This window comes from Agelaius phoeniceus, chromosome 5 (genome assembly GCF_051311805.1).
Source record: "Agelaius phoeniceus isolate bAgePho1 chromosome 5, bAgePho1.hap1, whole genome shotgun sequence".
NCBI classification, from domain to species: domain Eukaryota; kingdom Metazoa; phylum Chordata; class Aves; order Passeriformes; family Icteridae; genus Agelaius; species Agelaius phoeniceus.
In genome coordinates, this window is record NC_135269.1 from 59,009,898 (window position 1) to 59,032,739 (window position 22,842).

At 42.6% G+C, this 22,842-nt stretch overlaps 1 protein-coding gene across 1 annotated transcript in view; it reads left to right on the forward strand.

Annotated features, from left to right (window-relative positions):
- The first annotated feature begins 361 nt into the window (after positions 1-361).
- LAMB4 (laminin subunit beta 4) overlaps positions 362-22,842 on the forward strand; it is a 41,068-nt gene continuing 18,587 nt past the window's right edge. The window contains exons 1-20 of the mRNA XM_054631555.2: positions 362-426; positions 1,619-1,776; positions 4,730-4,865; positions 6,502-6,575; positions 7,199-7,387; positions 7,536-7,599; positions 8,169-8,383; positions 9,403-9,523; positions 10,205-10,393; positions 11,492-11,671; positions 12,434-12,543; positions 12,995-13,074; positions 14,025-14,175; positions 15,103-15,234; positions 15,945-16,130; positions 17,316-17,437; positions 18,118-18,238; positions 19,160-19,337; positions 20,695-20,838; positions 21,541-21,772. Of these exons, the coding sequence (XP_054487530.2) occupies positions 393-426; positions 1,619-1,776; positions 4,730-4,865; positions 6,502-6,575; positions 7,199-7,387; positions 7,536-7,599; positions 8,169-8,383; positions 9,403-9,523; positions 10,205-10,393; positions 11,492-11,671; positions 12,434-12,543; positions 12,995-13,074; positions 14,025-14,175; positions 15,103-15,234; positions 15,945-16,130; positions 17,316-17,437; positions 18,118-18,238; positions 19,160-19,337; positions 20,695-20,838; positions 21,541-21,772 (2,816 nt within the window). The 5' untranslated portion in view covers positions 362-392. The remainder of the gene's footprint in view (positions 427-1,618; positions 1,777-4,729; positions 4,866-6,501; positions 6,576-7,198; positions 7,388-7,535; positions 7,600-8,168; positions 8,384-9,402; positions 9,524-10,204; positions 10,394-11,491; positions 11,672-12,433; positions 12,544-12,994; positions 13,075-14,024; positions 14,176-15,102; positions 15,235-15,944; positions 16,131-17,315; positions 17,438-18,117; positions 18,239-19,159; positions 19,338-20,694; positions 20,839-21,540; positions 21,773-22,842) is intronic.

The window sequence follows — 22,842 nt, forward strand, 5'->3', positions numbered from 1 at the left end:
CAGCCCTCCTGCTGAATCCACTTGGATTTATTTTTTTTTTTTTTAGTTTGAATACTGTAGTATTTTAGCTGACAGCATTCTGGTTGTATTTTATACTAAGTGTGAATATGTTTTCAAGGTCTTCTCTGGAAGCCTTTGTGAAGTGCTTCTCTACTTTCATCCTAGTTTCAGTGCTGAAGTTTCCATCATGAGATTTTTTTTTTCTACAACTAAATCAAAGCCAGGGTTTCCTTTTAGTCTTTATATCTTTATTACATCTCTGTCACTTCACTGAAGGCTGAAATTAATTCAGTCAATTCTGAGTACACCTGTGTGCCCTGGTGAGCAAGAGCACCAAGTGATGGACCAGTTTTTCTCTTGCAGCAGTACCAGTCAGAGTTTGATGGAGAGGCATGAGGCTGGGGCTGGCCATCCTGATACACCTCAGTAAGTACAGATGCTACTGTACTCAGGGCAATTTTGAAATATTATCATATGATTTACACACCTTTCCAAGAGTTTGTTAAAGCACTTCTTTTAAGAAAATGCTGTTGAGAAACACGTGACAGTGAATCCTTATTCCCCACTCTCCTGCCAGTGAGGGACCTATGACTTATGATATCTTCAAGTACAAAGAAAACATACATGTTGTAATTGAGTCTGATTCAGGTCCTGAAAGGGGCAATCAACATCTGCTAATGAATAATCAGCATGGATTTGTATAAGTAAAAAGAGCAGGCTAACTAAACATAGGCACTGCTTTACATCTGAACAGTCATGTCACTCATCATTTGAATTATAGCCTGAGCCCTAGACTGAAATTTTGTCATAAAATGCTGTATTTTTTACTGTGGTAGTTGTATTTCTGGTGTTTTGTGGGATCTTCAAGTATCAGTTGTAGGGTTTTTTTAACTGCACCTTTTCTAACAAGTTGAGCCAAGTAAAGCTGAATGGATATAGCCTCCAAGGTACCCATTCCTTTGCAGAGTTTCAGGACAGAACTTGTTTAAAAGAAAAGCCCTGTAAGGGAAGATACTGAAAGTTATTTCAGGCTAAGCAAAGAAGTTCTGCAGTTATTCAGAGAATTCAGAATTACTCTTTTAATTTATTAATTACCACTTCATGGGGTCTGACAGGATTCTGACACTGGACTAGGGATTCACTGCAAATTAAAAAAAATCTGGGGGATCCCTGATATCAATCCTGGTCTCATTTCCACCATTATAACTTGGAACACTTATTTCAACAGAAATAAGTGGAATTAATTCAAATCTGTCTCTATTCACGGAGTCAATTGAAATGCTCTTTTGTAGGATTGCTGGCAATGGGTATGTCAGGGTGGGAAGCATAATAAATTATTGCTCATGGCACATTTCTTTTCAGTAAAAATGCCAATGTGCTGAAAATTTTAGTTTTAGCATAGATTTGCAATATGCTAGCTATATTTTTTATTATTATTTTGCAGCTGGTGTGTGCATTACTCAAGTTCTTTAAAAAATGTATAACTAAGGACAAAAGGGGTACAGGCAAAGGATAATTGAGCTTTCTGCTTTTGTTGGGAGTTAAATGATTTTGTCTGGAGAATACTGCTGGCTACACAAAACAATTTAATCTTTCTTTGATCTTCTGTTATGCTCAGTGCTGATAAGGCCCCAGCATGCACAGCATGACTGTGGGGCTGGCTCCTGCCACCCAGCCCTTGGGGACCTCCTCCAGGGCCGCAGCAAGCAACTGACAGCCTCGTCAACCTGTGGCATGAGCAGCCCTCAGAAGTACTGCATTCTAGGCTACCTGGAGGTTGGTTTGCTCTTCTTTTTTAATAAACTGAACTCCTCTTACTAACCATGTCCTCACTCTTCCTACTAATCTTATTCTCATCTGTATGGGGAATTTGCCCAGACTGGGAAGTTCCTGTGGGAGTTATCTGAATAATTATCAGACAGTGTGACACCAAGTCTGGTGGAAGGCTGTGCCTCACTGCAGCACATATGGAGGGTTTGGCAGCAAACAGCCTGCATAGTGATGTATGTGTATCTTCTCAAGGGGGAGAAACTTCCCTGAGATGCACAGGGATTGAGCACAGGGATTTTTGAAGGAGCTTTGCTCTGCAAGTCCTCTTCCCACTCAGATCCCAGAGGTGAAGCCCATGGTCTGTGTGTGAGTGCAGGGGTCCCACAGGCTGCAGGACCTTCTCCAGAGGACATGTCCATATGGTGTTGAGACCTGAGGAGCCTGTTAAGAGATTCACACCATACACTGTCCTCACTTTTGATCTGAAATGAGGCCAGTGTTGCTGAGAGCAGAAAGCTGCCTCTGAAAAGGGAAGACCTAATGCTGTGGTCCAGGCTTTGGTCATGTGGGTTGGTCAGCAGATCCAAAATGTGGCTGACCTGAGGGATGCCTCTCACTCCCTGGCTGCAGTGAGGAGGGGGAACCACTGCTATATGGAAGGTGTGCAGAAATGAGGATTCCCCTGTTGTACATCCTGGAGGACTTGGCCCCACTGAGTTAATGAATTGTCACAAATAGAAATATCGTCACTAAATAACAGGCTAGGCTGAAGAGGAAGTTAAAATACAGCTTAATTTATAAGCAATTGAAAATAATTACAGTTTATGACCTTCTAGCTTAATGTTGTGACACATTTGCAGAGTAAAGTATGGACATGGAACCAAGCACTGCTCCAGGTTGCATATTGTATCCACAGTTTTCTGCAAAATGTAAATATCTCTTTGCTAAAATAGCCTGAATCCTCTTTCTGGTCCTAAAGCTGGATGATTGCCTTTTATTCTTGCTTTTTAGGAGGAGATCAAAAAGCAATAAAAAAAAATAGTATTTTCACTTGCCTGTACTTATCCTTTGAATTATGTAAATTCAGACTCATGAAAAGGAGCAGCTGTTCTGCAATAATCCCTGTGATTTAATGCTGCTTCAACATATCTTGACCCCTGGTGGCTCTTTCCTGAAGAGGATGAAAACCACAAACTGCTGCTTTGCAGAGCTTGAGAGAGAGAGATCCTTTGTCAATGTGTTCTGTTCCATCAGATTGCCTTAAATGTGTTGTGCACCTACAGTGCATCAGAATGCCACTTCACTTTTAATTTGCTTTCTCACCAGCACATTTGAATTCTTTGCTGGAGACATACCAGGAAGTTTTGCATCTTACATCTTGTAAACCAAAGCTCTTCCTCTCCTCTTCTGATGACCTGTGTCAGATTTCTTAAGAGCAAACCTTACTCATGAAAGTGGGTATTAGTCAATGTGGCAAGCTACCAAGAGCCAGGATTTAGCTGGGATTCAGATGGGGAAAAAATAAAATTCAACTGCTTTGTGTTTGGAAAGAAGCACTACAAGTAATTTTTAGTCTTTGATATGTCTTACTCTTTTTAAAATTTAGGTTAAGTGGGTTTTAGCTCAATGATTGGATTTACTACTTACGTATGTTTTGAAAAGAAAAGACAGTGCACTCAGTGTTGAGGAGAATATAAAGCTGCACAATTCAGAGGCAAGTGGGATCTGCCAGACATGGACATGCACATGCTTGTCCTTTGGAGCAGATTTTATGGAGCAACCTTAAACATAAGTTGCCCTAGTGTCATATTGTATGTCTATAAAAACCAGAGTATGAGTGTGCATGGTCCTTCCAACTGCTTGAACAACCTCAGCTCTCTTTACCAGAGCTTTGTGAAATGAGATGACATAGTATTTTTTTTTTCATTTCTTGCTCATCTTCTAAAACGTGCATTCATACATTTGTCAAGTGTAGTATAGAATGACTGAATATAATACATAGTTACCATGGTTAAAATACATTAATTATACCTGTAAATCTATATATCTTCACTTATTTAAATGCAAATAATTCCCAGGTGATTTCATAATGCAAAGACGTTAAAACCATTCTCAATTCCTTGTGGATCCTGAGTGTGCCACCCATCTCCTTCTGGGTCATTCCAGTCTCCCAGCCATGGGCACTGAACTCATTCCTCCTCCTTCAGTTCCCTCTGGGGTGCTGTGTCATCCCCTGTTCCTCCTGCCACTGTCCCCACCAGCCAGGCACACAGCTTGGGCCTCACCTTCTGCTATGGCTTATTCCTGCATCCTCACACTATACTCTGCCCAAGTCTCTTGCAATGTCTGTGCAGTGCATCCACCCCTGCCCACCCTGCTGAACACTTCCCTGAGACCCTGCTGGCTGTCATGGCTGCTCAGGCTCTCCTCGTGGCCCAGCACAGGCTATCTCCCAGCCCAGTATATTAACCTTATCACCTCTTCTTGCTCTCAGTTGATATCAGTTAATCATTACTACCTTCATCTTCTGCTTGTAACACCTTCAAATATTACCCTTGTATCGTATTGATACCCTGATTTTCCTTTTTTGCATTGGTTTAAACTTTCCCAGTTCTGCTATGCTTCAAAAGATGCTGACAGCAGTCAGGAGGGTGGTGTCATCCCAAACCAACTACTTACCTGGTACCTGGTCTTACTGAGATCCCTTCTCCACAACTGAAAAGTGCAATTTTTATAAAGTACCTGGGGAAGACCAAGACCAACCCTTACTTTGTGCATGCTTCCTGCATATGATGGTTCTCTTGGGCTTGTATATGAAAAGCCTGAGTGACTAAAAGCACAGGCATCCAGAGCAACAAGACAGGTTCTAGCCTTGCAATGGCATAAATATATGTACATCCATCTAATTTTTAGTGAAGAATCCAAATTAAGCTTTTATTCTGCTCATTTTGTTTTCTAGGCTGAAGAGAAATGCTTTCTCTGTGATTCCAGATACCCATATAATCCCTATACCCAGCACAACAGTCACATGGTAGAAAATGTTATCACAACGTTTGAGCCTGAAAGGAAAAAGAAGTGGTGGCAGTCAGAAAATGGTAAGTTCCTTAGAGAAAATATTACTGCAAATGTTACTGTGGGATTTCTTTACATAATGGGCTTTCACAAAGTTGCCTTCATGAAGAGATGAACAAAGACCTGCATCTGTTCTTTGATTAGGTACTACTGAGTGATTTAGACCCATTTGTGTGTAGCAAGACAAGAATTCAGGAAGTCTGTGTTTCTATGGACAAGTTTTAAACTCAGCATCCCCAAGAGCTGACCAGAGGATGTGTGGTAATGCTGGATTATACATGAAAGCCATATATTTTCCACAGGGTGTCTGCCCTGACAGAGAATTTTCATTTGGGGCAAAATACACATTTGCCTACAGATGTAATATAATGACAGTGTGTCTTTACAAATACCTGTTTAAAAAAATATTTTAAAAGAACCAATATTTTAGGAAAAAAATTAAATAAAGCCTGGCTATCAGCTCCCTTATTCTGATATTCCAAAGTTCCTTTTCTGCAGGGCTGTTCTTGATCCATTCATCCCCAAGCTTGTATTGATTCTGGGGGTTGTCCTAACCCAGGTGTAGCACCTTGCACTTGGCTTTGACAAATCTCATCAGATTCCCATGGGCCATTCTCGAGCTTTTTCAGGTCCCTCTGGATGGTCACTGATCCTTCACAGGTGTCAGCAGCACCACTAAGCTTGGTGTCCTCTGCAACTTGCTGAGGATGTGTGCAATCCCAGAATTGATGAAGATAGCTGTAAGTATCCTTACAGCTTCTCTGGGAAGACATGCCAGGAGGAATAACATTTACTCTGTCTTATTTGACATACAGTGATTATGTGAAAAGCATTTGACTGGTTGGAAATTAAGGCATAGAAAAATAAGATAATATGTTACCTCTATTTTGAGTATCCAACTGAAAATCCATAAGCCTTGTTTTTTCATGGAGTTTAGCAAGGATCTGTCACTGGCTCTGGACACCACTGCCAATAAAGCTGTGGGCCAGCTGTGAGAGGAGCTTTCCTTGTTCTCTCTATCTTTCTTCTGGAATGGGGTCTCATGCACAGCCTGGTCAGGAGGACTCCTGAGATGGTGCATGTAGATGTGAACAATGGGGATATCAGCTGAGCTCCTGGCACTCTCTACAGGGAGTGTGTGACCTCTGGAGGTTTTTTTCCATATTCGTTGCAGTTTTGGAAGATGTCTGGTGCAGTAGTTCTGCTCATGACAAATTTCACATCTGAAAGTATAGAAGGGTTTAAAAGCTCTGTTTAGCATGAAGAAAACACCTCATTTTATTAGTTCTCTTTTTCTTTCTTAGCAATAAGTGAATTATTTGAATGGATTTTAAGAAATAAACCTAACTGGATATAGAAACACACAAACCCAGCACCCTATCATGACCATCATTTACAGTCTGAATTATGTGAGCAGGACCTTCAGCCATCTCCTGCAGTCTCAGTGACATGCAGCATTGCTGGTGACAGTGGCAGGAAGGCAGCACATTGTATTGCCCCAGAGAGAGAGGTCCATCGGCACAGGTTTGTGCACAGGGGATGCCCTAAAGGGTCTAGCTGCTCTGCTGGAAAAGGCATCTTTAAATCCTCCATGGGAAAACTGTCTCAGCAACCCCTTCAATGTACACATTGTGCACTTCATTTTCATTCTCTTTTCAGGCATTGACCATGTCAGCATTAGATTGGACCTAGAAACTTTATTCCAATTCAGCCATCTTATCCTGACCTTTAAGGTACATCTTTTACCAGAGCTTTTATGTAATATTATACACTAATTAACCACAGGATTAAACTGCTTAGAGAGCATTGAAAGCTCCATCTTTAGAGGTTTGTAAGGACAGGTTAGATAAACATCTGTCAAGTATTGTTAAATTATAGTTGATCCTGCCTTGGGGGAGGAGGATAGACTGAACAGCTTCCTATTTGTGTGCCTTCTGAACCTGTTTTCTATAAAGCCAAGAATTAAAACTGAAAAAATGCTTTGCAAAATTACACTCAAAAAATGTGGGACATATCTGAACTGCAGTTGCTCTTTCAATTTAGTTCAGTTTTTGTGTATCAATTATGATCCAGATGATTGCAATTTTTTTTTGTACTAAATTCCTAATTGTTATGGTAAACTTCCTTACTTAGAAAGTAATCACTTATCTATATGAAAAGTTACCTTTCCCTTTTGCTAGAGAGAGGTTCTAATGAGCTTTTTCAGAGACCCCTGTAACTATCACAGTACCTGTAATGAGCCTATAAACTCTCAAATTCAAAATTTTAACATCCTCCAAAGAGGAATATCAATACAACAACCCCTGAGGTGTCTTATTAATGCCGACTTAGGTAATTCTTGAAATGTTTCTTGCAGACTTTTCGGCCTGCAGCAATGCTGGTTGAGCGCTCTACCGATTTTGGTCAGACCTGGAAAGTGTTTAGATATTTTGCACATGATTGTGCAGCTTCTTTCCCCAACATCTCTTCTGGTCCAGCAAAAAGTGTTGGAGATGTTGTTTGTGATTCAAGATATTCAGACATTGAGCCCTCCACTGAAGGCGAGGTATGGTCAAGTGTCTGTTTGTATGAGTTCAAATCATTTGTGGAACTGAAGGTCTCTTGTCTGTGTCTGCTAAAAGCAGAGGCCTGCCCTTTGATCCCTTTGGTGGCTGCTCATCTCATCTTTAGAGCTTTATTGATTTGTTTTGCAGGTTGTTTTAAAAGCCTTGGATCCCAGCTTTGAAATAGAAAATCCATATGTGCCATATATCCAAGGTATGGACATTACGTGTTTTGTCCAGAGACACTTTGCTGGTAATTTTTTGTTTTGTACGCTGAAAAGGGTCAACAGCTCAGTTGGTGTAAGTCAATGAAAATTAGGTACCTAATGTTGAAAATTAGGTACCTAATGATCTTAGGGACACATTGTATTAATAAATGAAATGGGCCAGTCTTGTTCTCTAGCCCTGGGGGCAAACAGCAAAGCTCTGCAGAGCACATCTGTGAAGCTAAACTGTCTTTCCCTTTGGATTCAGGCCCAATCCATACTGCTTTTTGAGAGCAGTCCCAGAGGTACACATGGACCCATGAAGACAATGGCTGGGAAAATGCAGAGCCATACCAAGTAGGATGCTAACACTGTAGGATGCCTATAGTGGCAGCTGTGTGCCAGGAGTGGGTCCCTGCACTACCACTGTAGGCATTACTGATCTTGGCCAATAGTGGATCATTTTCATTATTTCTTCACTATAGGAAAATTCTTGGATGACTGATTCAAGCTGAAGATTTCATACTGTTCATTTTAGCCTGAACTTGGGCTCCTGATCTCTCTTCTTTCCTTCCAGATCTCATTACATTGACAAACCTAAGGATCAATTTTACTAAACTCCACACCCTTGGAGATGCTCTGCTTGGGAGGAGGCACAGTGATCCCCTTGAGAAGTACTACTATGCCATCTATGAGATGGTTGTGAGGGGCAGCTGCTTTTGCAATGGCCATGCCAGCCAGTGTGATTCCATGCAGAACCTCCGGGGAGATGTTTTCCATCAGTCCGGGATGGTGTGTCCTTAACTCTGTCTCCAAAAGGGGGAGTCTTGATTGGTGTTTTGTGAGAAGGAAGAGATGGAGGGAGGGAGGGAGCTGAAGGAAGATCTCTGATAATCTTTGGATTGGCCATTTGCAACTGCTAGTTGTTAAATGTTTCAGTGCAGACTCTTCCTTTAAAACCTGGGGTTGGAATGCACAGAAGCTGTCTTTGTTGGCACTACTGTGGTGTTTCAAAAGCAACTGGGACAAGACATGTTGATAATAGCAGCAGAATTCCAGAGCTGTAATGGTGCAAATGTAATGGAGTAAGAAGCCTATGGCATGTGCAGACTTGAATGGCCACTTGTTGGGTGCATTCCACACTCCAGCTGGGCTCAGAGGCTCTGCAGCGGGAGAGGAGGCATTGGCACAAAGAATAGTTGATAATGCAAAGCTAACCCATGAAAAATGGATTATTAAAAATTCTAGTAATGTGATTGCCAGTTTTTTCCCTCTGGGAACAAGTGTTCTTTCTCCTGTTAAATACGTATCACAATCTGAAGACATATAGGGAGAGAGAGAAATAATCTAAAATGTTGATGTCTCCTTTGAAATCTCTCTAAGTAATTTTTTTCTAAATGTTGCTCAGTGGCTTTAAAACTATTTGGTTAATGTCTGGAGGCATTCTCTAGATCCTTTACTCAAATAATTGAAAATTATGTCAGCTGAGGGAGCCAAAGAGCTTCAAATTTTCCTGATCTTGCTGACATACATTAAGCAAATATCTCTCCTCTCCTCTCCTCTCCTCTCCTCTCCTCTCCTCTCCTCTCCTCTCCTCTCCTCTCCTCTCCTCTCCTCTCCTCTCCTCTCCTCTCCTCTCCTCTCCTCTCCTCTCCTCTCCTCTCCTCTCCTCTCCTCTCCTCTCCTCTCCTCTCCTCTCCTCTCCTCTCCTCTCCTCTCCTCTCCTCTCCTCTCCTCTCCTCTCCTCTCCTCTCCTCTCCTCTCCTCTCTTTTTGTCACCTTACCTGCTCTCTGTTCTCACCACATTACAGGTCCATGGGAGATGTATTTGCCACCATAACACTGAAGGTTTCTCTTGTGAAAGATGTAAAGATTTCTACAATGATGCTCCCTGGAGGCCAGCTGAAGGGACACAAGATAATGCTTGCAAACGTAACTCAAACATGATATTTTCCTTTTTAATAGCCAGGAGTGGGTGTAGCACAATCCTAGTCCAATCCATAAGGGGATGGCCAAGTTTCTGGAAGGGAGTCTTTTTCATGCCTCATCCAGAAAAACAGATTCCCGCATTCACAGGTGCGGTGTTATCCTACAAGAGGAAGAGCTGTTTCATGTTCTTATTCTTCATACAGGAAAAAAAACAAAAAAAACAAAAAAACAAAAAAAAACCAAAAAAACAAAAACAATAAAGAGGAGAAAAAGCAGCTAATCCAAAAAAGATCATTCATTGGTTTGCACAGTGTTTTCCATGTGAGTGAAAGAATTTAGATAAGGCTAAATTATTCATTTCCACAGTAATGAATGATGCAGTATACACAAGAATAGTATATTAGGATCTGTAAAAAATATTTAGCTAGAGATTTCTTCAGCAAAGCAGTGTTCCCCACTGCATATCAAACACACTTACCTGCATTTCCAAGTTTAGGATACAGTTCTGTCTGAAAACTCCAATTTTTTTTCCCCCAGCTGTAACACACAAGGCCTGGGAATAATCTTGCTGGGCACTGAAACCATACAAGTAGCCAGTAACGCTGTGTTAAGTGTGGACAGCAATGTCGCCAGAGCACAGCATTTCCATGGTGTGAAACACCCCCTGTGTTGCTTTGGCTTCAGGTTGTAACTGCAACAGCCACTCCAGCAGGTGCCACTTTGACATGGCCGTGTACCAGGCCAGCGGCGGGGTCAGCGGTGGCGTTTGTGAGGACTGCCAGGACAACACCACCGGCCAGCACTGCGACACCTGCAAACCTTCCTTCTACCAGGATCCACTCAAAGCCATCTCAGATCCTCAGCCCTGCCTCCGTAAGCTTCCCGTTTAACTGCTGTATGAGTGACTCAAAGCAGGGCTGTTCTGTTAGTGCTCAGGAACACATAATCATGCAATGATTGTATGCAGGTGCTTTTATTGAAGAGCTCTGGTGTCGGGGTACAGACCCAAATCTGACCTGACATGGGTTCGGGATGGACGTGTTTTCATTCCCTTATCATTATATAACTACATATTAATTATTAAATTTATATTGTTCTATTGTATACATTGATTTAATCCAAGCATGGATTCTTGTAATTTCCATCAAACCCCCCAAACATAATTTCTCATGATTCTTGTTACAATGAAACAATAATTATATCCATTATCCAAACAATCATTAAACAATCATATGATTTATCATATGACAATCATGTAATTTATCATAGTCATTAAATGATTATACAGGTGCAGTTTTGCATGATCCAGTAAAGCCTTACATTTTCCCAGGGCCTACCAGGCCCAATCTTTCTTTCCAACTCCCCTGAATATCCCATGATTTTAGAAACATTTTATCCCTGTACTATCAGTTCTGGTTCCCTTTGCTCTGAGCCCTATGGCCGTCCCCATGCTTAAATGTCCATATGGATGTAAAAATGTTACCAAACCTATAACATCCAAACTGCCCTGCTAAGTAGCTGCATGACAGTATCCTCCAAACAGCATTGTGAAAAGAGCTGCATATTCCAGCTCCTTGCTAAACAGAGCTTAGAAATCCAGCAAAGCTATAATTTCTCTTGAACAAGGTCAATATAAATATAAATAGCAGTAGTGATGTTGCTTCTGTGACCTTCAGCGATTACAGAAGAGGCTCCAAAATGATGGGAGGAGTAAATAACTTTTGCTAGATACCTGCCATATGCAAGAAAAATAATCTTTCAGACATGAAAACTCTTCTTCTGAAAGATAACCTAAATTCATTATTAACATAGGATGGAGAAAACACTCTGAGTATTATTTAATTGTAGCAATGGATTGGCATGAAAAGTCCTTAAGGAGGCAAGGGCAGATCGCCAGTAGCTCTGTAACTGCATTTTCATGCTTACCTGTGCCTGTGCTTGTTTTGTGTGTCTCCCTGGCCCTGCCTGCAGCATGCAACTGTGACCCCGCGGGGACCTTGCCCGAGGGCGTGTGCGAGAGCCGCACGGACCCCGCGCTGGGCACGGTGGCGGGGCGCTGCCCCTGCAAGGACAACGTGGAGGGCGCTCGCTGCGACAGGTGCAAGGCAAACTACCACGGGCTGAGCAGCAGCGACCCCCTGGGCTGCCAGCGTATGTAAAACACCTCTGCTAGTCTCCTTTCCAAAGCATTTTTGAGGCAGGGAGGTAGTTGAATGCACAGATCCACACGCTAATGCTCTACTTGAGTCACAAATACCCAGTTGTCTACTGTAATTTAACGCCAACAAAATTCAAGGTTTCTGGTGCAGCATCCAAGGCTGAAACAATGCAAAGTCACTTTCAGAATAGTATAATATTAGCATAGAATAATAATAATAATAATAATAATAATAATCATCATCATCATCATCATCATCATTATCATCATCGTATAATATAACAGATCAGGCTGTTGTTAATAGAAAAGTTATTAAATATGCAACTTAATTGAAAAGGGATATTGAGATGACAGGAGCTGCTGCCTTGCCAAAAGAACTTCCAGCCAACCATTCCTCTGAGAAAGGCCTGGTGAAAGCACATCCCACCCCTGCCCAGGTGCTCTGTGGGTTTGTGAGCACGTTATGCCCACGCCAGGTGCTCAGCCACACACAAGGACTGCAGTGCAGATCAGCACACAGCCCTTGGCAAACCACTGCTGAGGCCTTCTGCCAGTGCCTCTGCTCTCCCCAGAGAGGCACCCACTGAGGAAATTGTCCATTTCCAAGGGTAGTCTGGAGGGTGCAGGGGCACATTCAGAGTGTCTGTGTGGAGGATGGACACTGCCTGTCATGCTGATGCCACATCTAATGTAAATGCCAGTCCTGGGGTGTCTCTGGGCCCTGCAGAGGTAACTGCACTTTTCTGTCCCTGCAGCCTGCAACTGCGATCCCTCAGGCACTTTGCCCTTCTCCGTCTGTGATCCTGCCACGGGACAGTGCCTCTGCCAGAGGTTCACCACAGGGCAGCGCTGTGAAAGATGCCTTGTATGTACTCAGTTTTTGGTTTTGCTTCTGCATGTGGTTGTGGAAGTCTCCTCATCCATCTCACACCTTTTCACTGCCAGAAAAGTAAACAATTAGTCAAAATTCAAAATCATTTTATAGCTGTATGCTCCCAATTTGCATTGACATGCCTGCTTTTCTTTCACTGCTCCCAAATATTTGCGCAATCAAATTGCAGGGGGAGGAGCACTCCCAGAAAGGAAATGTAAAATTATGTCCTTGTTCCATCTTAGCTGTTTACAGAGCAATTTGCTAGTACAAGTGGGTAAATATCTGGCTCTTGCAGTGGCTGAGCATGCCTGCAATCTGGTAAGAGGGGCAATCTCCCATGGCCAAGCACAGTAGTGCTCCATTGTTCATCCAGCAGAACAAGTTTTGTTTTGCTTTGCATACTTAAACTTTTGCCATAAAAGAACCTTTCTTTTTATACCAGGCAGGATATTGGGGTCTTGGCAACAGCTTGTATGGCTGTTCTCCATGTGACTGTGATATTGGTGGATCCCAGAATAACTTGTAAGTTAAAGTTCTTCAAGTTCTTTCTTGGGTTTAATTTTTATAAACTCTTAGGCTAGACTTTCTGGTTAGGTTAATACAGTCACAGTACAGATAGGAAAATAGAATGTAGATGAAATTTCATAATATACAAACAGTGTAAATTTGGGTGGAGATCTTGGAAATTTATTTGTGGTAAGGGGATTTACCTATTTCCTTTGAAGCCAACCTTAAATCTGGTTGAGCCTAGATGTGTTTAATATGAAATATAAAACATGCCTTGAGAGAACCAGAGGCCCTAATATTATTAGAAATTAGAAGTTAGAGGTGAGATTTTTAACTTAGCTTCCTACCTTAAATGCTAGATTTTTTTTTCTCCATCCTATTAAAATGTATAATTTTAGAAGAAAGGCTGGTTTCATTTGGGCTTCTCCAAAAATCTGTTGGGCAGGGGTTTTCACGACTGCTGTTAGGCTTCAGACAGAGGAGCACACAGTCCTATGCTGTAGAGCATATCCTTGTGAGCAGGTAAATCACCTGGTGTGTTAAATATACGTGTAAGCATATGAAAACATTCAATATCACATCAAAGGTCCTTCTGATCTCATGTCCTGCCTCCATAATTGTGGGTGACAGATTATTAAGAATCATGATATAGTGATTCTTATAGAAAAATATACAAGAAATTATACAGGAATAGACACTAACATATGCTCAGGAAACAAAAGGATCAGTGCTTCAGGTATGGAACAGACAAAGACAAAGGAGGTTGTGAACTCTGAAGTCATGGAAAAGTAGCATTGCATCAGAAACAGAGGAGGTGGGTGATAGGAAGAAGTTTAGTAATGGAGGTAATCCAGCAATGGGAGAAATTAAGCAAAGGTGGAATGAGGGTGGGTGTGAGCTGCCCTCGTGCTGTGAGGACCCAGCTGTGCCACCCTGATGTCCTCCCTTTTCCAACTGCTCCCTAGGTGCTCGCCGAAGGACGGCCAGTGCGAGTGTCTGCCCAACATCGTGAGCCGCCAGTGCAACGAGCCAGCTCCAGGATTCTTCTTTCTGCCCCTGGACTATTACATTTATGAAGCTGAGCATGCAAGGCCCCTTTCTGGCTCTGCACCCTTGGTAGGTACTTGGCTTTTTGGGTGTTCTACTGAGAGGGGATCATTGCAGCGGTGACACGGGGGCTGAGGCTGAGGAGGAGGGCTCTTGCTTGGGCAGCAGCTCTTTAGCAGGAAAATGCAGAACAAATCCCTTGGCCATTGTCAGTTTGTCTTTGTTTTTCATGGACATGACTATTCCATAACTGTGGCTGTTAAAAAGGGACAGTCACTACAGCGCGGTATGACCTGCAAAGCTGCCCTTGTTGCTTCTTAAGTGCAGGCTGGTCTAGCATGAATTAGAGAAATAAATTCAATTATTTAAATTAGAGTAAAGTGTTTGAGTTGCCAATAGCTCTCATGAAATGTTTTATTTCTGAGAATCTCCAACAAGGGAAGAATCAAATTACTCTTTGCTCCATTGGACTAATTCCTGCTGCCTTATATAATGGCATTGATTGTAGCCTAATTTCCTCAAGAATTTGGCATCCATCTGTAATGTTTTTAGAAAAATTAATTCTTTTCCCCCCCTTCAACATGGGGGTAGTTGTCCCCCATGCTGAGTGCAAGCCTGGAATGTATCCCTTCCTCTGTCTATGCTGTTGCTAACATTTTTTCTCTGACATGTATAGAAACGATAGATAAGGAATAATAAAAAAATGTTTATTTGCATGTTGCATCCACAAATACTTAGCTATAATCACAATCAGCAATTATCCTACAGTCCAAAAATTAAATGGAAAACAGATGTCTGGGACATAGCTTATGAGGGAAAAGTGCAAGTTAATTTTAAAGGAGTGAGGGAAAAAGGTTTCCAGCAGCTGCTGAGCCACAGTTTAGAGTTTCTCCCAGCGAGAATAGATCTTGTTTTAAGAATGTGGGTTTTCATTTACTTGCTTACCACCCTTCAACATTGTTGAGACAGTGCTGCTCCTCTTTTATTACTTCATAGGTTCAGCCAAGCACTCTTCCAAGGTGTGACATTTACTTCCAGAAGAAAGGCTATGAGTTCATGATTGAAAATGGAAAGATTGTGTTAAACAGGAACAAGAAACGAACTGTAAGGAAATCTGGACTGGAACAGGTAAATTAGTACTTGAGTAGTTACTTAAGTTTACACCAAATAATAAAATTTTCTTTTGTAACAAAGGGCAAGGAAATGTCTGAGCACATGGGATTTGCAGTCTTAGACATTTCAATCCTGACAGAAATAAATTTTTTGGTACACAGTTGGGTTGGAAATTTTATTATGCACACTGACAGGCTTGCTCTGCTATGTCCGGTGCCTTTGTAGACTCATTTCCATTAATTTTTGGAAGAGAAAAGGCCTTATGAAAGGTAAACTTTTTTTTGGTTGCAAGACATTTTCAACAAGTTTACCAAGACATTAGCATGGTACCTCCTGCACTTAAGTGCAGCCATTGTAAGTACTGATATTTATGTATCTAGCTTATAATGGAATGGTCCAGCCATGCATGAAATCAGGCTTCCTCTGTTTAAGGTTTGCAATGTGAATGTTTGGAGATGCCAAATATTCAGAGGCGAGTGGATTATTCTAGTCCCTCTTATTGCTGTTGCTGCAAAGTTATAAGAAGCTTTCCTTTACATGTGCCCCCAAATATCCTACCTTTGGGAGAGCTCTTAGATTGTCAATCTCGAGCTTGTTCAGAAAATGAGACTGATGGCTGAAACAAGTAAACAAAATGGCAAAAATATTTCCTTTCTTTTTTCCGAGTTTGTTTTTGTTATAATTTGAGTCTGTGTGTTGTTGAAGATGCCAGTGTGTGTCTGCAGGGTGCGATGCAGTTTGGACAGGGCTCGGATGTGGCGCTGGTGTTCCGGCCGCCCAGCGCTGGCCGGGCTGTCACCTGGACAGGACACGGCTTCGCCCGCGTTCCCAGCGGAGCTGGGCTCAGATTTGCCATCAGCAATGTTCCCTTTGCTATGGACTTTGATATCACAGTTCGCTACGAGCCTGAGGTACTTGTGATGTCTTGTGTGTCTTGTGGTGCTGTGATAGGTGCAGGGTCTATTTTGTGAACAATAGGATGAGCAACTTGCCCTATTCTTTATATCAAAAATTAAAATTGCTTGGTTTTTTACCCAGTAACAAATTGCCTTACCAACCAAGGAATATGTTATCCACTGACCCCCTTAACCCTTTCCGCTCAAATATGAAAAATCTGCACTAGAAGTGTTTTCTAAGCATTGGCTAAAATTACATCTTCTGAATGTTTCTCTTTTGGCAGCTTTACTTGGACTGGACTTTTACTCAAAAATCAAACACATGGAAAATGCAGTTCCTTTCAGACATGCATCATGTAGTCCTAGCTGGGTTTTTTGGGCAGTAAAGTGTGTACAGGCAGGAGTCATTTGCATAGATATTTATCCAGGCCTTTTGCAGGCATCCTGCTTCCCAGTTGTTCCATCTGCACCCTGAGATGTGTGAAAATTGTAGGAAAATAACCAAATTACTATTTTTTGCCTGGAGAAGATTTCTTAATGATGATGACATGTCTAGGGAAATCTGTTAATCCAAATCTGGTTAAACTCGGGTCTTACCCATGTCTTCAAAAACACACGCAAGTGTTTTATTGGTACCAGCTTTTTTATACTCCTTACTCTTTTGCAATTCTCTGGGACAGTCCCACACCTCAAGATTTTCCTGCTGTCTATTGTGTTCTGTTCTCTGACTAGCACTCAGGCAAAACAATCTCCCAGTGTTTTAAAACATTGGAACAATTTTTCAGTGGGTTAGTTTGAGGTGCCTTTTTCTGTCTAAGGATTGAAGAGTTGGGTTTTAAATACATTTGATACAAAGTCTTTTATGTTTACTATTTCTTATTAGATGTGTGAAAAGGCAGCTAAAGGATATCTCCAGAAAAACACTGTGCTAAGAAAAGAAACAACTCCAATGACTCTAACAGAGCTGTTTCCATTTGAACCAGATGAGGTCCCATTTCCGTCTCTGCTTTTCATTATCTATTGCAAATACAATGAATTTTTCACAATAACATTGTTTTTCAGTGCTGTAAAGAATAAAGAGAAAGTCTGTCTTGTCACTGCAGTGTGCAGTGATTCAGATGGCTTTCATTAACACTTGCAAAGAGAAAGCAGGTTTTTCAGATACAAAATATAGCCAGATTTTTTGTCTTTTGTTTATAGTTCTTGGAAGACTGGCTTGCAAGTGTTGCCATCCAGCCTGCTGGTATCTTGTCGGGTCAACACTGCAAAAACAAGGTCCTTTCACAGGAGCCACATGAGTTGCATCTCCCAGCTTCAAAGAGGTCTGACTGTTGCTGTCTTTTTGCCTGTAGATCTTCTGTGTACAAATCATTTACTGAAGCACTGCAGAGCAACACATGTGTGGGATAGTGGGAATATCAGAAACACATGTGTGGCCTTTTCTGTTGCTGGCACACCACAGTACTACACAGGGTCTAAGGAAGAGTCTGATGCCCCAGTCTGGGAAACATTTGCCAAACCCAGGAGAGCAGCCTGAGATCCAGCTAGGGTTGGTTGCTCTGGTGAAGATCAGAATGGAAAGGAAATATTGACTTAAACTCACTGTCCTAGTCTACTTTCAAAACCAGCTTTTCAGCTTGGACCTGTGTAAAGAATAGAGAGAAGCTGAGAGGATGTGACCAATGTCTTGATCAAATAGGGACAGGAAAGGATGAATATGAACAGTGAGTTGCAAACCCCCTTGCTAGAAGCAGTAAAACCTGCCATTTTCAGTTTAATCTCCTCAGTTTAAATTGCACTTAGAGAATCGTCTGGCAGAAGTCCTGCAGCTTTCCCAGAGCCTGCAAGCATGGGGCTGGGTGTGCTCCTCACAGCAGCAGGGCTTGCTCCAGGCTGCAGGCATCAGTTTGCAGGCACAAAGGGAAGGGAGAGCTCACAACATTCAGTAAACTTGCCTTGTCCTGACTCCTGGCTATAACTGTGCTTCATTTCTGCTAAACAGGATTGCAATTCTGCAAACTCCAGTCTGCCTAGAGCCGGGAACAGAATATTTTGTGGATGTGTATTTTTCCCAGCTCTCTGCCTCTGACAAAAAGGCAAAATCATTCATCTTGATTGACTCAGTGAGTAGTTCTGTCACAAGTCCCTTGAGGTTGTATTTCTACACAGTGCTATTTTTTTTACAGACTTATTAGAAGTATTTTTAAATAAGGTATAGTGTGTTCTAATAGAAATTCAGCTTCTGTTTTTCTGCATTGGTATTGTTTGCATATTTTTGTATGGAAAGGCAGAATTGTATCTGGTTAAATTTTCATGGAGCAGTACAAGTCACACTTGTTGCATATGTTGCATGTATCTCTATCTGTTGCTCATTGATTATGATCACAGTCCATATGTATGTGCTGATAAGATGCTGTGGCTATGGATATAAATTTGTACAGCTCCTCATCACTTAGGTTTTTTTAAATATCTCTAATTTGTTTGAGTCATGGATATTTTTAAGGATTATTTTGGAAAAGTAAAATTAGTCTTGTACTTCCTGGGAATCAGTTCCAGATATTTTGCAAGTTTCCATCAAGTCAGGAGCAGGGTGTTAGTTTTGGGTCCTTCTCTTGAAAAATATTTTTAGGTCTATTTCTCTTATTATTCCTGTAGAACTGGACCTGGCAAGGGCTGGCTATACTTGGACATAGAACCTTCAGCTGATTTTTCCCTATCACAGTAATACAAGTAAAAGTTTTGGCCAGACACTGCTTTTGGAGTCACAAACACAGCATGGCAAGACCAGTTCTTAGCATATATCAGAAGTCTTATTATAATTTTATTTTTTTAAACACAGTCTCTCTTATTTAAAGAACTCAGGGAATGTTTAGACCTTGAGAATAAATGTGAATTTAGATGACAGAATGCATAACTGCAGATTTGGAAACCCAATGCTCCAGGCCTCTGTCATTGCAACAGAAAGCACATTAAGAGAATGTGGGAAATTCTGGCTTTCAACATATCTAAGCAAAAATATTTTATTTTCTCTCTTAACGACAAAGCTTGGACTTATTCCCAGAATCGGATCTGTGGAGAACTTATGCAGTGCAAAGGATTTAGATGAGTACCAGAAGTATCACTGCATTGAAATTGCATCTGAAGTCGGGCCTCACGTCCTGCCCGAGGCGTGCGCGCGGCTCATAGCGAGCCTGTCAGCCCGAATCCACAACGGCGCCGTGGGTAAGGACCAGCCCGCACAGGCAGCTCTTTTGGGCAGTTGCTGGCTTTCCCTTGGGTTTGTAGGGTATGTTGACTGTAGAGATCTGAGCCTGCAGTGATGTAGAAGTGAAGCTGGCCAGCATGTGGTACCTGTGGATGTGCAGGGTATATCGCGGTGAACCCTGTGTGTGCTGCAAACACCTCTTGGTGGCATGAATCTCAGGGTTCATCACTCCTGATGGGCTTCATGAGCAACGTGAGAGGCACCATGGCAGTGTTTTTGTGTCTTCTGAAAAACATTTGAATCAGATGCCTTTACCATATGGCCAAGGCAGTAATGTTCCTTCTTTTCTGGCTGCTGTTAAATGACAGCGAAGTTTCTAAGCCCTCTCTCTAGATGCTGTAGGCTAGCTGAATGCCTTGGTAAGATTCCAGACATAATGGTACATAAGTTGGTGTACTGGAAGAGATTCACCAGGTAAACCTTGAAGATATTCCAGCAAGAAGGCAGCAGCAGGTAGGGTTTGAAATTCCTAGGCAGCTTCCTGGACCCACCATTAGCTGGGCTCAGTAGCTCAGGGAATTTCCCAAGTATTTGGCCCAGAGAAATGGAACTTCTCTGCACTTCCAGTAGCAGGAGGGGCCTTTCTGGGCAACTTTGGTGGCCAGCTTCTTTCAGGGCAGCAATCTCTGCAGCTTCTTTAGCAGCAATCCCTCCAAAGTGGTAGCATCTGCTTGGATTGGACAAATTTTAGCACTGATGCCTCACTCTAATATCAGGCAATGAGGTCACAGCTGTGCAACCAGTGAACCCCTCATTTAGGCTTGGGCTGTGATAACTTCCTATTGGCCTGATTCCTAAAGTGACAAGATTCTCCCAATGAAATGTGGCACTTTGGTTTTCTAGTGCTTTCCAGAGCATCCTAGGCAAACCTCTGTGGGTTAGCAGAGCATCTTCGCTCCACAAGTTAGTCCAAGGTGTCCAGAAGGAAACAAACAGTACACAGATGCAGACTAAATACAGCTTGCAGGTAATGTCCAGTGCTTCAGCTAGATGCGGATTTATAGCAAATCTTTTTAAACTTCACAATGTCTCTATTTGGATCCGTGCTTTGCTACCCCCTTTCTGTCCTACCCCAAATGTGTGCCTTGAATGTGGCAACTACAACACCAAGACTTGTGCTGGTGCCTGATACACCATCACCATTGGTGCTACACCATCAAATGATCTAAACTATGGCATCATCAGTTTAGTGAACCCTGAGAAGCATAATCAAACTCTTTCCTACCTATTTTAAAGTGTGAAACCTGCAAGCTGATGAGAGCAGTAGAACTCCTTGACAACCAAACACGTTTTGATTTTCTTTCCCCTTGCCAGCATGCAAGTGCAATCCCCAAGGGTCGCTGAATGCCAGCTGTAGTAAGCTGGGGGGCCAGTGTCAGTGCAAGGCCAACGTCGTGGGGCGCTGCTGTGACACCTGCTCTGCAGGCAGCTACGGCTTCGGCTTCCACGGCTGCTACGGTGAGTGCCTTGCAGCCAGCACCACTACCAGGACCACTAGCACACCCCAATGTCTCCAAATCCCAGATCATATGGGAAGCAAGATTAAAAATGTCCCCACTAATAACAAATTTTCCATCCCTGCTGCCTTTGAGCAGCAATGAGATGTGTTGGCAGTGAGAGGAATAGCAGGTTTGTCTTTACAAACAAGCTGTGGGTCTGCTGGTAGATAAAACTAGCACTGGGAGATAAAAGAAACAGTGGGAAGGATTCTACTGATTGATGAATGGAAAAAGATATTTGCTTTTACAAAGAAACTTTAGGTTTGCTGATAAATGAAATTAGGCATTGAGAGATGAAAGAAACAATGGGGAAGAAAAACTCCTAAATTCTGTAAGAATTAAAAATTAAAAGGGAGGGTTATACATTAGAGGGAAATCTTTGGTATCAGGCGTATGGGGGAGTCTGTACCTCTCAAGTACCAGCTAATGGAGAAAGAGAGAAGGGAAATGCGGCCGGGAAACTAAGATAAAAAGGAGGCTGCGTCTTCTAAAAATTTGAGAGATCTCAGGGGAATGCCCCATGGCCTCTTCCTTCATTCGAATAAAGCCTGAAAGGACTCCTATGTCTCCTTGTTGGACACAAACTTCTAGCGTTTGTAAATTCATTTTCTTAGCAGCAGGAACGCTTTAAGGACGCAGCTTTGCTTTCGGTGTTTTCCAGCGTGCGAGTGCCACCCGCAAGGCTCGCTGAGCGCGCTGTGTGACCAGGTGACAGGGCAGTGCTCCTGCCGCCGGGAGGTGGGTGGCCAGCGCTGCAGCCGCTGCCTGCCCGGATACTTCGGCTTTCCCCACTGCCGTCCCTGCCCCTGTCATGGCCACGCGGAGCTGTGCGACCCTCGGACCGGAGAGTGCCTCGACTGCCGCGGCTTCACCGCTGGAAGCCACTGCGAGAGGTCAGCTCATGAGCGCTGCTGCAAAGCCCCAGCACACACTGCTGGTCTCCAAAGTGCCTGGGTAGCTGGGGGCCTCCAAATGCATCAATGACCGTAACGGGTCATTGAGCCATTACCCCAGGTTTGCAGAACACTGAGCAGGTCATTGACATGTTAACATGAAACTGCTGAATGTCAGGTACCTATTTTATTACTATTACCTATTGCATGTGGGAACGTGCAATCCCTGTGGGTGGACTGCAGGCAGGGCATGCACCCAGCATTGCAGTGGGCTACCTGCAAGAAAGCATTTGAGACTTAAACTGACTCCAGCCAGGTTCCAAATTGCCAGCTTTCAAATTTAAAATTCAGCACGAGGCTAGCCAAGAGGCTGAATGTTGTGCTGAATACTCATTTTAATACCTGCAATTACCTTCAAGGAGTTTAAGTAAACGTGCCCTCTTTGCTGGTCATATTAGTTCCGTGTCACCAGGAAATTACTTTTCCCACATGTTCCAGCTTCATTCAGAGCACTGCTCCTCTTTTTTTGTTTTGTACACTGGCAGCAGTATCACAATTCAACATGGACATGGAAATTAGGTTTGTTTAGTTTGGTTTGGCTGGACTATGTCTTGTCATTAATTTTTAAGAGGTTTTCCTCATGAAACCTGTTGAGATTTTCCTGTTTTAGACAATACAGTCTTTGGCTATTCTACTTGTAGATGGCAAACAGATTAAAAATGGGAGACTGAAACACTTTTTGCCCTGTGGCTTTGCAGGACCTCCTTGGCTATATGATTATCCTCCCAGGGGAGGATAATAATGTTCCCATTTGCCATAGTAAAACAGATCAAAGACTGAGGATGCTTCAGAAGCCTCTGTGTTGTTTTTGCTGCAGCTGCAGGACTGCAGGGGCTTGGGATGTGGAGGCAGCAGTGGTGGGCAGGGTGGCTGAGCCCCCAGGGAGCCCCAAAAGCCCCCACCAGTTTGGGTAACAGCACAGCCACCAGCACCTTGAAAGAGCTGTTACCCCAGGTTTGCAGAACATGTCAGACAGAGCATGGCTCAATACATATGTTACATGTGAAATA